Raw genomic sequence first — 12,716 nt, forward strand, 5'->3', positions numbered from 1 at the left:
GTCTGATTCCTTCAACGTGATAACTATGATTCTGTGCTGTGAAATCCTCAACTACTCTAATTCAGACATAATTCATTGAGAAAGTATGTGTGTGTATCAACTATTTCTTATAAAAGTGGTTGAAGTTATGAAAACTTACAATATTTCACAAAGAGTATATTTGAATATTGCTTGGAATTTAGGCAGAGAAGGTATCATTGCCTTCAAAGGTGACTAAATGTCAACTTTACAACTGAAGGTAGTAATGAAGCATTTTACATATTTCAAAGTAACATTCATAATGTATAAACTTACATTCTATTCACACATCCAGAAAAAAATTTTCTCCCAGAGAGTTTGCCAAACCAAAAGTTTGAAGCTTGCGTTCATTTCTCAACTGTATAAGCTTATTTGCTCCTTTTTATAGCTTGTCTAAAAAATGCTTTGTTTCATTATTTAAAAGAAAATAGATACAGTTTTACTTACTCCAAAATTCCATAGTATTTAATCATATCCTTGATATGATCCTTATATTCTATATATTGTCCCATGTTTTCTTCTTTTTCAATTGATTCAAGGATGGCCGTGTTAACAAAGCCTGGACAAATGGCATTCAGTCTCACACCACTGTTCATAAGATTAGCAGCCAACTGCCAATTAGAAAGTTGTAGGTTTCAGCAGTTTCATAAACATATAATACAGGACAAACTGATCATTAAAGCATCTTACAGTTCTCTGATGTAAAAAATACTAGTTAGATATCCTCCCAGCTATATAACAATGACTGGTAAGTAGATAGTAAAATAACACATACCTAAAGTATTATATTAATTCCTGAAAGTCTCACCTAATTAATTTTTTAAAAATCAGTATTACTGGACAACTCCTGGAAACAATTATGTAAGCTTCTCTTATCTACTGAACTCTGCAGGAACCTGAAGCTAAGCAGCTGAGACTTAGAATTGATATCCTAAGTTTTCTTTCAGATATTGTGGTTGTATAACAAATAATACTTAATTAAAAATACTTTTAGTGAAAATCTTTAGAACTTTGATTCTAAAGACACTCTTAATAATCTGCCCTATCTGAAAGACAATTTAAGTATTTTCAGACTAACATTATTAGGCTTAATTTATCAACTACTGATTTTATTTGCAATTATTAAAAAATTAGTCAATTCTCATTATTCATGAATTACATATAAACAAATTTGTTAAGTTTCCTTGCTAAAATTTACCTGTAACCCTGGAAACCAATACTTGTGGAGCATTTGTGGTTATTTGTGGACATGCACAGGGCAGTGAGAAATTTGAGTCACTGATGTGCATGTTCCTGCTGAGGTCAAGTAAGACTATACTCTGCCGTGCCATGTTTTTCTAATTTTGTGCTTTCTTATTGGTGATTCTGCTGTTTAAAATGGCTGCTAAACCCACTGCAGAAGTGCTGTGTAGTGTTGTTTAGTGTAAGAAGACTGATGTCCTGTACAGAAAATATTTGTGTTAGATAAACTTTGTTCAGGCATGAGTAATAAGTGTTTTAGTAATGAGTTCAATGTTCATACAACATATAATAAATAAGGTTTCTTTAAACAGGAATACACATAAAATAAGGTTAGGTATTGACTGGTTGATTGGAATTTTGTGACCAGAGGCTCTCAGAACTTAACCCCGTATTTCCCCTAAAAACAATGGTTCAGTAGTCACTAACGTAGTGTTTGCAAGTGACTTCGTGGAACATCACTACCATGAATAATGAGAATTGACTGTAGAAGTTTCCAGTCTTGTAATTTTAAATATAAAATTTCTGGTCTTTAAGGTTTACTTTGCTTTGTAAGAGAGCTTTATGTGTTTATAAGAAGTCTGTCTGAAGATTATGTCTTTTCAAATTAAGTAATAATTTCCAATCAATTTAAGAGTGTGAGAACTACTTACCTTCCATTTTGAATGAACAGTTAATATTTGTGCATCTGTTTTTTTCTGTCTCCTACTAATTCTTTGATTACTAATATTTTTCTCTTTCTCTCTCTAGATCCTCTCTTTGTCTTACCTAGATGAACCACCCAGAGCCCCCCTACAACTGTTCTTTCTGCTTTTTCACTTGTCCTTTGTAATACAATTTCCAAAAGCAGGCAGAATGGTCTTCAAACAAAGGAAATCTGATCTTATCACTCCTGTGTGTAAAAGCCCCATGGATGGTTGCCCTTGAAATAAAATCCAAGCTCACAACAGTGACCCATAGCTGCTTTTGGTCTGGCTCCTGTGCTGGTGTCTTGAGTCATACCTCAAACTACGTTCCCCTTGCTTGCCAGGCCCCATTCAAGCTGCTCTTTTGTGAATTATAAAAAGGCAGGCATTCTTACTTCATGCTATCAATGCATGTGATTAATTAGGTCTAAAGTATTTTTCTAAGCTCTGTACACCTTTCACCCTAGGCCTCCATGGAGACATTATCCTTGACCACTCTATCAAATAAAGGTCTGGCCCCACCCCTCCTTCTAGCTCCATGTTCTCAGTCATTTTCACTGTATCTCTGGCGACAAATAATGGCTGGGGCCTATTGCATCTTGCATTTCAGAAAACCTGAAGTTAATAATATTTACATTTGGGGTCATTTTTGTAAATAAGTACTATCTCCCCATTACTTATCCTTAATACATTTTTTAATAACACATCTGTATTTAGAAACTACTTCATTTAAAAATGATCTATTATTTATTTGGTCCTTTATGTGATCTGATAACTATTTTTGTAATTGAGATGGAGGTATGCTATTTTTCCATCTTTTATCCAAAAGAATTGATTTCTCAACGGATTCCTCTCTACAGAATTCATGTTTTATGCATGTGTACAAAGAGAAAATGAGATATGATGGTTGTCGTAGCCTCACCGCTGCTGAGCGTGTGAATCCAACTATGCCATGCTTGGAAGCACAATAAACCGGCTGCTGTGCAACGGGCATGAGTCCTGAAACAAACGAATAGAACATTGAAATGTTTTGATTAAAAAATAAGCAGACTATACCCAATAATGACAATGCAAATGAATATTTTGTGATAATTTCAATTTCAGATGAATCTGAATAACAGAGTAACATAAAACCAGATAGCTTTGTAAAACCCAGTAGCCTAAGTGTAGTTTATGTGCTCCATGACCCATGCCGTCCAGAATTTATAGGAACTAAGTTACACTGAGAGATATAGCCAAGAGTCATGTGTTTTTCTGCCTCCCCAGGCCTTCTGGAAAGTCAAGTAAAGTAAATGGTATGTAAAACACAAAGAAAATTATCTTTAAAGTCAGTAAATTACCATCTAATTTTCAATTTTTAAATTGAATATAAGAATATATATATAAAGTATATATTCCACATTTTTTTTTTTTTTTGAGACGGAGTCTTGCTCTGTCGCCCAGGCTGGAGTGCAGTGGCCGGATCTCAGCTCACTGCAAGCTCCGCCTCCCGGGTTTACGTCATTCTCCTACCTCAGCCTCCCTAGTAGCTGCGAGTACAGGCGCCCGCCAACCCGCCCGGCTAGTTTTTTTGCATTTTTTAGTAGAGACGGGGTTTCACTGTGTTAGCCAGGATGGTCTCCATCTCCTGATCTCGTGATCCGCCCGTCTCGGCCTCCCAAAGTGCTGGGATTACAGGCTTGAGCCACCGCGCCCGGCCTATATTCTACACTTTTAAAGCTTCCTAGTGGCAGAAGGAATTTGAATCTTCAGAGAGTCTTGGAGATTATTAGTGTTCACTATAAATTAGTATGCAATTTCCTGTTACCAATCTGTCTTGAACAATGCCTCCAAAGTGTAAGAAAATTAAAAGTTAACTTCTTTGTATTTGATCTGTTGTAGATGCCTAGATCTTTGTCCTATGACTTAGGAAGACAGAAATAAACAATTATGGTCCTCTTTCATAATTATATAGTCAACTATGAAATTCAATCAATTACAGAATGTTTTAATTTTTAATTTTCCACATATGCACAATAGTAACTGATTAAATTCATGGTCTGGAGAGAAAAAGCAGTATTATAGCATATATCTAGAGCATCTCTTCTCTCCCAACTCCAGCCTAGCTCAGCTCTCCAAAAAGACATGAAACAACAACAATAAAAACCTATTTTACTGTAGTAACTATTACTATCAAGCTTGTTTCTCATAATTGTTAATTATCTAATCAGCAGTCAAATTGAACCAGAGTCATTCTTGTATTTGGTTTTAACTAATTTGGATTAACTTGTTTTCATGCTCTTTACATTTGTGACTTCTCTGAGTCAAGAAACAGTGATCCCCGATTATTATACTATATTTAATATCAAATGTCATGCTAATAATACCAAATTATTCTGCTGACACATGCTCATCTCCACCCAGCTAACTACTCCCAGAATGCCGCCCATCATTTGAGGGTGTTGGGCCAAAGTTCAGCAATAAATGTAGACCTTAACCACTCCCTGGGTGCCTGCCAGGTCTCAATTTATAAAGTATGTTTGCACAAGGGCAGTTTAAATCCCCGAGGATGGTAGATCACACCTAGTGTGTCCACCCAATGATTTCGAAGTATTGTTAATATGTGGCTTGTCTTGTTGTCGTTGCTGTTGTTAAGTAAAATGTGTAAGTTAATTAAGTTTGTCAGTGTCAGTCAACAAGAATTTATGATGCTTCCACAGGCTCCATAGGTATACTAGGAGTGGAAGATAAAGGGAATAAAAAAGTATAACCAGGAGTTGCTGCTTTTGGTTCTTGTTAGTCCCTGCTTTGCCCATTCCTTAAATGTTTATGAGACAAGGCAGTGGTTGTAGGACAATGTTCATATACAGCAGGAAATGCAGCATGAACCTTTATCAGAGATAAACTAGTTCACATAGCCACAAGAAGTACAAAGACTTTGTTCATAAGGGTTGTCAAAGATGAATTTGAAATGAATTTTTGTTACATATGCAGAGGGGATGAACCTTGGAACCCCAGCTAGTTCAAGGTATCATAGAGCAAAAGAAATATACTGTTTTGTGGGTTCTGGTAATAGCAAGGACAACATACCTACTTTTCTTAAAGGCAGATTTGTAAATGCAACTGGAATGTGAAAGAAATTACTTGCAGTTTTTAAATGGCAGTTGGTTTTATGAATCTTGTAACATTCTAATCACATTTTCACTGTTATGCAAAATGTTTACTCTTCCATTGCTTTCACTTTCTTTCTTTTATTCTTTTTTTTTTTTTTTTTTTTGATGGTATCTCATTCTGTCACCAGGCTGGAGTGCAGTGACCCGATCTCTGTTCACTGCAACTTCTGCCTCCGGGATTCAAGTGATTCGCCTGCCTCAGCCTCCCAAGTAGCTGGGACTACATGTGTGTGTCACCATGCCCAGTTAATTTTTGTATTTTTAGTAGAGACAGGGTTTTACCATGTTGGCCAGGAAGGTCTCGGCATGGGTCATGGTCCATGACCCATGCCGTCCAGAATTTATAGGAACTAAGTTACACTGAGAGATATAGCCAAGAGTCATATGTGTTTTTCTGCCTTCCTAGGCCTTCTGGAAAGTCAAGGAAAGTAAATGGTATATAAAACACAAAGAAAATCATCTTTAAAGTCAGTAAATTACCATCTAATTTTCAATGTTTAAATTGAATATAAGAATATATATATATAAAGTACATATTCTACATTTTTAAAGCTTCCTAGTGGCAGAAGGAATTTGAATCTTCAGAGAGTCTTGGAGATTATTAGTGTTCACTATAAATTAGTATGCAATTTCCTGTTACCAATCTGTCTTGAACAATCCCTCCAAAGTTTAAGAAAATTAAAAGTTAAAAGTCTCGATCTCCTGACCTTGTGATCCACCAGCCTTGACCTCCCAAAGTGCTGAGATTACAGGCATGAGCCACCATGCCTGGCCTCACTTTCTCTCTCTCTCTCTTTCTCTCTCTCTTTCTCCCCCTCCTTCCCTCCCTTCTTTCCTGCCTCCTTCTCTGTCTTTTGAGACAGGGTCTAGCTCTATTGTCCAGGCTGCAGTGCAGTGGCACGACCATGGCTTACTGCAGCCTTGACCTACTCGGCTCAAGCAATCCTCCCATCTCAGTCTCCCAAGTAGCCAATTCATTCCAATCGGCTTTCATCTGACCACTGCAGTCAAACAGATCTTATGGAGGTTGCCAATGAGCAATGGCTTGCTAAGGCTAAATCTCTGTCTCATTTTGCTTGATCCCTTCCTTAGCAGCAACTAGCACAGTCACGCTTTCCTTGAAACATTTCCTTCTCCAGGCTGGTCTCCTATCTCACATTCACTGGCAGCTCCTTCTTCATGTCCTTTACTGGCTCCTCTTTCTTGACTAGACCCCTAAACATGCTGGAAAACTCCAGAGATATCCCTAGTCCTCTTTGCTTTTCTATGAACACTCTTTCCCTACATGATTATATTCACTCCTGAGGATAAAAATTAATTCTCTCAATTTGTCTCTCTAAATCTCTGTATGACACACACACACACACACACACACACACAATCTCAAATTTAAAATATTTATCTCAAGCCAAGACCTCTTACTCTGCCTTGAACTCTAGAGAGGGAGCCTTGGGTTATTTCTTGTAATATTTCCTAGCAGTTTTCTCTCCTGAAACTATAGTGGGTGCTCAGCCTGGGCAACACCATGAGACTCTGTCTCAAAAAAAACAAACAAAAAAGAAAACATGATAAATATCAGATGTTATAGAAAAATTTCAAATTAAAACAACAATGAGATTCTACTACACATATTAGAATGGCTAAAGTTTAAATGCTGAAGACACCAAATACTGATGAATATGTCAAGCATGAGGAACTCTAATTCACTGCTGGTGCGAATGCAAAATGGCACAGCCACTTTGGGAGACGATTTGGCAATTTCTTTCAAAAGTAAACATACTCTTACAATACAATCCAACATTCAGTTCCTTGGCAGTTACTCAAAGCACTGAAAACATGCTTACACAAAAATCTGTGTGTGGATGCTTATAGCAGCTTTATTCATAATTGCCAAAACTTGGAAGCAATCTAGGTGCCCTTTAGTCGTTGAATGAACAAATAAACTGTCTTATATTCAGATAATGGAATAATATTCAACTCTGACAAAGGGCTATCAAGCCATAAAAAGATGTGGAGGAAACCTAAATGCATATTACTAAGTGAAAGAAGCCAACCTGAAAAGGCTACATACTGTATGATTCTAACCATATGACATCTGGAAAAGGCAAAACTGTGGAGACAGTTGAAAGATCAGTGGTTATCAGGAGCTGCTGGGAGGAAGGGATGAACAGGTGGAGAACAGGGTTTTTAGGGTAGTAAACCATTGTTTGATATTATAGTGGTGGATATATGTTATTATACCTTTGTCCAAACCTATAGACTATACAACATCAAGAGTAAACCAGATGAAACACCTCAAATAATGATTTTATTGACTTATTTATCAGTTCATCCACATTGTACTTTTTAATGAAAATGTATCTTTTGCACTAAAATGCCACAATTTTGGTATAGTGTCCTAATTTGGTTTGATTTCTGAACTTTGGTAAACTGGACTGTTTCTAATCCTAAATCAACAGGCTCTACAGAAGTAAATTCACATAAGTACTATGTGTTTAGTTCCTTTTAAGTGTAAAGTCTAATGAAGTAATATTTTAAATATACTCAATTGAAATGTGTAAAACCAATGGGAGGACCCCTGTTGCAGGGTGAAGGTGGAATTCTGCTGGTTGAATAGCCAGATACCAGTAAAATGACTATAGGATCAGTTGCTGTAATGAATATGGTTTTTTTTTTTTAATCTTGCAAAATAATTCTCAAAATTAGGGAGCACATGGAAATATCTTGTCACAATATTAAGGATTTAAGATAACAACAACAACAAAACAAGGAATCGTGACCATATGAGAATAGTCTCTGCTTTTAAAGAAATGGCATTTTGTTTAACATTGTGAGAAATCCTGTCTTTGTGCTTAAAAATGGATACCTTATATTAAAATAGTTAAGAATAGTATCTTTCAGTACTTCTGATAGGCCCACCATCGTGCAAGATTATTTATAGAAATACAAAATGGCTCTTTTTAAAATATACTAAGTACAATTAGTAGCAGATTTATGTCTGTCATAACTGTAAAGTTACAGAAAAAAAAATCAGTAGAGGGAGAAATTCTACCCACAAAACAAAGAAACATTTTCTAAAACCACTCAGGATAATAACACTAAATGATTGGACTGATGAGATACTATATATAGCATTTAAAATACCTGAAAGCATTTAAAATATCTGAAAATTACATGTGGACTGATAGAACAAAGAAAGTCATTTAGAAAAATAAAATTTAAATTCCATCTCTACATTAGTTCTTCTATTCTTCATAATCTTTCTACCCATATTTACAAAAGCCAATTTTAATCTCTTCATTTCACAGAAGGCAAAAAGCTCAAGAAGATTTTTTTTTTTGCAAAAACAGAAATCTCAGACAGGGCAGTCATACTAAACCCACAAACATGATTTGCTTTTAAGGAGAGAGAAACCACGTAAAATGGACTATATAAAAATGCTGAAAATTCAACTTAGAAAAATATATTGTTAATCTAAGGATGCTGACCCTCATATGATAAGCTGGAGTTCTGTTACTATGCTAAAAAAGCAGGAATCTAAAGCTGTCACATTTTCTTTACAACCACCACCAACAAAAAAAGTGTGCCCGTCTGTTTGTTTTAACCACCACTTCTCCAACTTGAAGAAAAAAGGGAGAACTAGCGATAAATATTTATCTATGGTTCGTGCATACAGCTGACCAAAGTATGTAACTTCCTCATTTGTGATTTTCCGCATAATGGAACACCTTATCTGATGGCTGTTTTTTTTATTTTTATTTTTTCATTCTTATGGTTGTCACTAAGTCATGCTTTAGAGTGTGACACGACATTAAAAAGTGACACATGCGGCCGGGCGTAGTGGCTCACGCCTGTAATCCCAGCACTTTGGGAGGCCAAGGTGGGTGGATCACGAGGTCACGAGATTGAGACTATCCTGGCTAACACAGTGAAACTCTGTCTCTATTAAAAATACAAAAAAAATTAGCCGGGCGTGGTGGCGGCGCCTGTAGTCCCAGCTACTCGGGAGGCTGAGGCAGGAGAATGGCGTGAACCCTGGAGGCGGAGCTTGCACTGAGCCGAGATCGCGCCACTGCACTCCAGCCTGGACGACAGAGCAAGACTCTGTCTCAAAAAAAAAAAAAAAAAGTGACACATGCTTTCATAAAACCACTGCATGTTCTATAACAAAAAATCTTCCCAGAAAGATATGTCTAATAGCAATTGCCAGTGATTCAGACAGCTGCTACTAGTGTTCAGTCATTGCCTAGGCTGTGGTCAGAGGAAACTGAGAGAAGCTCCCTTAGCCATTCAAAGAATATCCATCCCTATGCATCTAGTGGCTGGCTTCTTAAAATGTGGTTCAAGGAGCGGTATGACGGGGGAGCAGGATTTCAGGACCCATCTCTGTCCTCCTGAAATCAGAATCTGCATCTGACAAAGTCCCTAGACACATGAAGTCTAAGAAGCGCTGTTCTAGAAGATTATTCGTTTCTCAGTAGCCCTCTCCTTCCTATGTTAAGAAACCCCGAATCTCTCATCTATCCTTCAAAATGCCTCATTTACAAATATTTGATCATTCCTACTGATGACTTCTAATATGTGTCTTTTTAACTATTTTAAGCCGAAAGAGAGAAAAATGGACTCTGCAGACTGACATGGGTGAACTTTGCCAGCACTAAGCAGGAAGGGTGGCTCCCATACTCATGACAGTTGGCATCTGAGCACTTATGATTCACAGCATAGGAACAGTACATCCACTCTATGACACAGGCTAAAATGGAGCAAAATAAAATTGCTTTTATTACCACTGCTAATTCCCACACTTTTCAGGATCTGTTTGAGATTCATTGTTCAAGTATAAGTTGGAGATAAATTGACCTCTGTTGTAGAGACTTGTCAAAGTTAAATGTGAATGTCATAAAGCCAAAGGTTTACCACAATGCCTGGAGCTTGGCAACTGCTAAATATGTGTTAGACCCGCTGCCTTATCACAAGAGCAGTAGTAGAGGATGGTACCATGCGATTTTCTTACTTTTGGCCTGGAGATAGAAGAAGACGATCAATGTTTTATTTCACCTGGAATTTCTGGATATTCTAGTCCATTCTTCAGGCTATTGGAGTCCCAAGGCCTTGCAACTTAAATATCATGCTTGTGGGTTTTTTGATTTTTTTTTTTTGAGAGACAAGGTGGCAATATGTTGCCCAGACTGGAGTGCAGTAGCACAATGAAAACTCACTGCAGCTTTGAACTCCTGGGCTGAAGAAATCCTCCCACCTCAGCCTCCTGAGTAGCTAGGACCACTAGTGTGTACCACCACACCCAGCTAATTTTTAAAATTTTTTATAGAGATCAGGTCTCACTCTGTTGCCCATGCTGGTCTCTAACTCCTGGTCTCAAGTGATCCTTCTGCCTCGGCCTCCCAAAGCATTGTGATTATAGGTGTGAGCCATCACACCTGGCCCATGCTTCTGTTTAAACACTTTATGCCATGGAAATGACTTGGTTCTGTCATCTTGATAACAGACACTGATATACAGCTCTTGGGGTAGAAACTTTGCCTAGTTCCTTTAATATCTCCATTTCCCTTCTGCAAATGCTCAACATATGTTTGATTAACTTGAATTTTTTATTTAAGGTAGTAATTTTAGCACTTCTACCTTAACACAAACTATGAGCTAATTATATTATTATAGATAAAACAGCACAAGCGTCTATGCCACTCTGTTGTTACTTAAGACATGCTGAAAATTTTCTATGATTTTTAAATATTTTCTGGAGACTCCAATGTTTTCAATTTTGAGTAAATAAGACCCTCATGGTATCTCTCACAAAATGCTACTGAGTGACAGAGAATGTCCTGAATGAACACCACAGCCTCACTAACTGAGTATGTAGCAGGGTCGTTAGGTAGGCTCCTTTTCCTGTGACAATTACTTTTCCTTTCCCACAGTTTGAAGCAATTAAATACCTACAAAGTGCGCCTGTAATCCCAGCATTTCGGGAGGCAGAGGCAGGCGGATCACCTGAGGTCAGGAGTTTGAGACCAGCCTGGCTAACATGGTGAAACCCCGTTTCTACTAAACACACACACACACAAAATAGCCAGGCGTGGTGACGTGCGCCTGTAATCCCAGCTACTGGGGAGACTGAGAATTGCTTGAATCTGGGGGTGGTGGTGGCCATTGCACTCCAGCCTTGGTGACAAGAGTGAAACTCTGTCTCAAAACAAACAAACAAACAAACAAATGGAGTGCACTTGACTCTTATGGGATGTTTTAATGGAGCACAGCTGTTTGATTATCTGCATTAAACCAGACTTTGTTCTTCTATTGTTCCTTCCAACTTTGTTTTAATAGTTCAGGATGGATGCGGCAAAATTAGTGTCTGTTTGTATATTATGTTTATAAATAAAAACTTGTGTAGAAAAGTCCATGTGGGTTAACAACACTCAGAACAACTTGTGGAACTCCAGACTGAAGCACACCCATCCCATAATCTGCTGAGGAATCATTGTCTACTTAACTGCTCCTGTTTATTAAACCTATTAATTGCATTTGATACTCTGTCTGCGTCAGTGGTCATTACTCATTAACTTCTCTACTCACACCAGTGTGCCAACTTAAGGTTTTACTGTGACAGTGAAGGACTCCACTGTACCCACGCCAGAGATCATGAGGATAGGCCCTGTTGAGTTGAATATTGAATATTACCCACAGCCATTCCTTCAACAGACTAAGTGGTATGGAGAAAAACAGGAGAAAAACAAGAAAAAAGGAAGCAAGGTTTGGAAAAACAGAGTAGTCAAATATTAGAAGTACTCTGATAACTCCTTCAAGACTATTTTGGTCCTCTCACCTCTTCCTACGTGCTATGACTCAAGGGCACAACATTGTTGATACCATTTCTGAGGGAATGATAAAGACGGAGGGGTCCTCTTTTACCTTCTCTCATTATTACAATATCCTGACGTTTTATCAAACTTGTTTCATTATGGGAAGAACTGGAGGCTCTCCGTTGGTGGATAAAATACAAGGCAATTCATTTTAAGACTTTGTGAGATGAAGGCATGTTAGTGGGAGCCCTGGATGGGAAAGGAAATAGACTGTCCACGCTGGCCAGCGGCAATGAGGAAACAGCATAAACACAAGAGGGGTGGAGGCTGGAATTACAACGGGAGGGTGCCGAGGACAACTTCTGAAAATGGAGAGAGTAATAAGCCAAGCAGAGGGAACAATGATAAACTTAAGCTATTTAACCATTTTACATAGTGTTGCTTTGTACATGTGGAGGAAAATCAGAGGGAGAAGCAGTTTGTAATGCAATATTATTCATTAAATTGTACCAGTGCCAGGAAAGTAATTTAAAACCAAAGCAATGTTACCACTGAATTTTTATCAAGTCATCATTTTATCTGCATAAACAGAGAAATGCCCACACATGATTGCAAATGTTGTATCTAACATAGGTAAGAAGAGGATTAACACACAGGGGTGGGGGGCCGGTGGCAGTGAGCTAAAGCAAGCTCCTAGCCAACAAAGCAAAGTGGACATCAAATTGCAAGCCTTAAACTGCTCTGCTCAATGGCATGTTTTGACTTGTGACACCGGTAAGCTCCCCAAATATTTTTAGGACTTTACT

The 12,716-nt window shown here is 37.7% G+C and overlaps 1 protein-coding gene across 1 annotated transcript in view; it reads right to left on the reverse strand.

Moving 5' to 3' along the window:
* Window positions 1-12,716, reverse strand: part of HPGD (15-hydroxyprostaglandin dehydrogenase) — a 31,482-nt gene that overhangs the window by 2,427 nt on the left and 16,339 nt on the right. The window contains exons 5-6 of the mRNA XM_001087957.5: window positions 2,866-2,942; window positions 466-629 (exon numbers count right to left, since the gene is read on the reverse strand). Of these exons, the coding sequence (XP_001087957.1) occupies window positions 466-629; window positions 2,866-2,942 (241 nt within the window). The remainder of the gene's footprint in view (window positions 1-465; window positions 630-2,865; window positions 2,943-12,716) is intronic.

Source organism: Macaca mulatta, chromosome 5 (genome assembly GCF_049350105.2).
Source record: "Macaca mulatta isolate MMU2019108-1 chromosome 5, T2T-MMU8v2.0, whole genome shotgun sequence".
In the NCBI taxonomy this organism is placed as follows: domain Eukaryota; kingdom Metazoa; phylum Chordata; class Mammalia; order Primates; family Cercopithecidae; genus Macaca; species Macaca mulatta.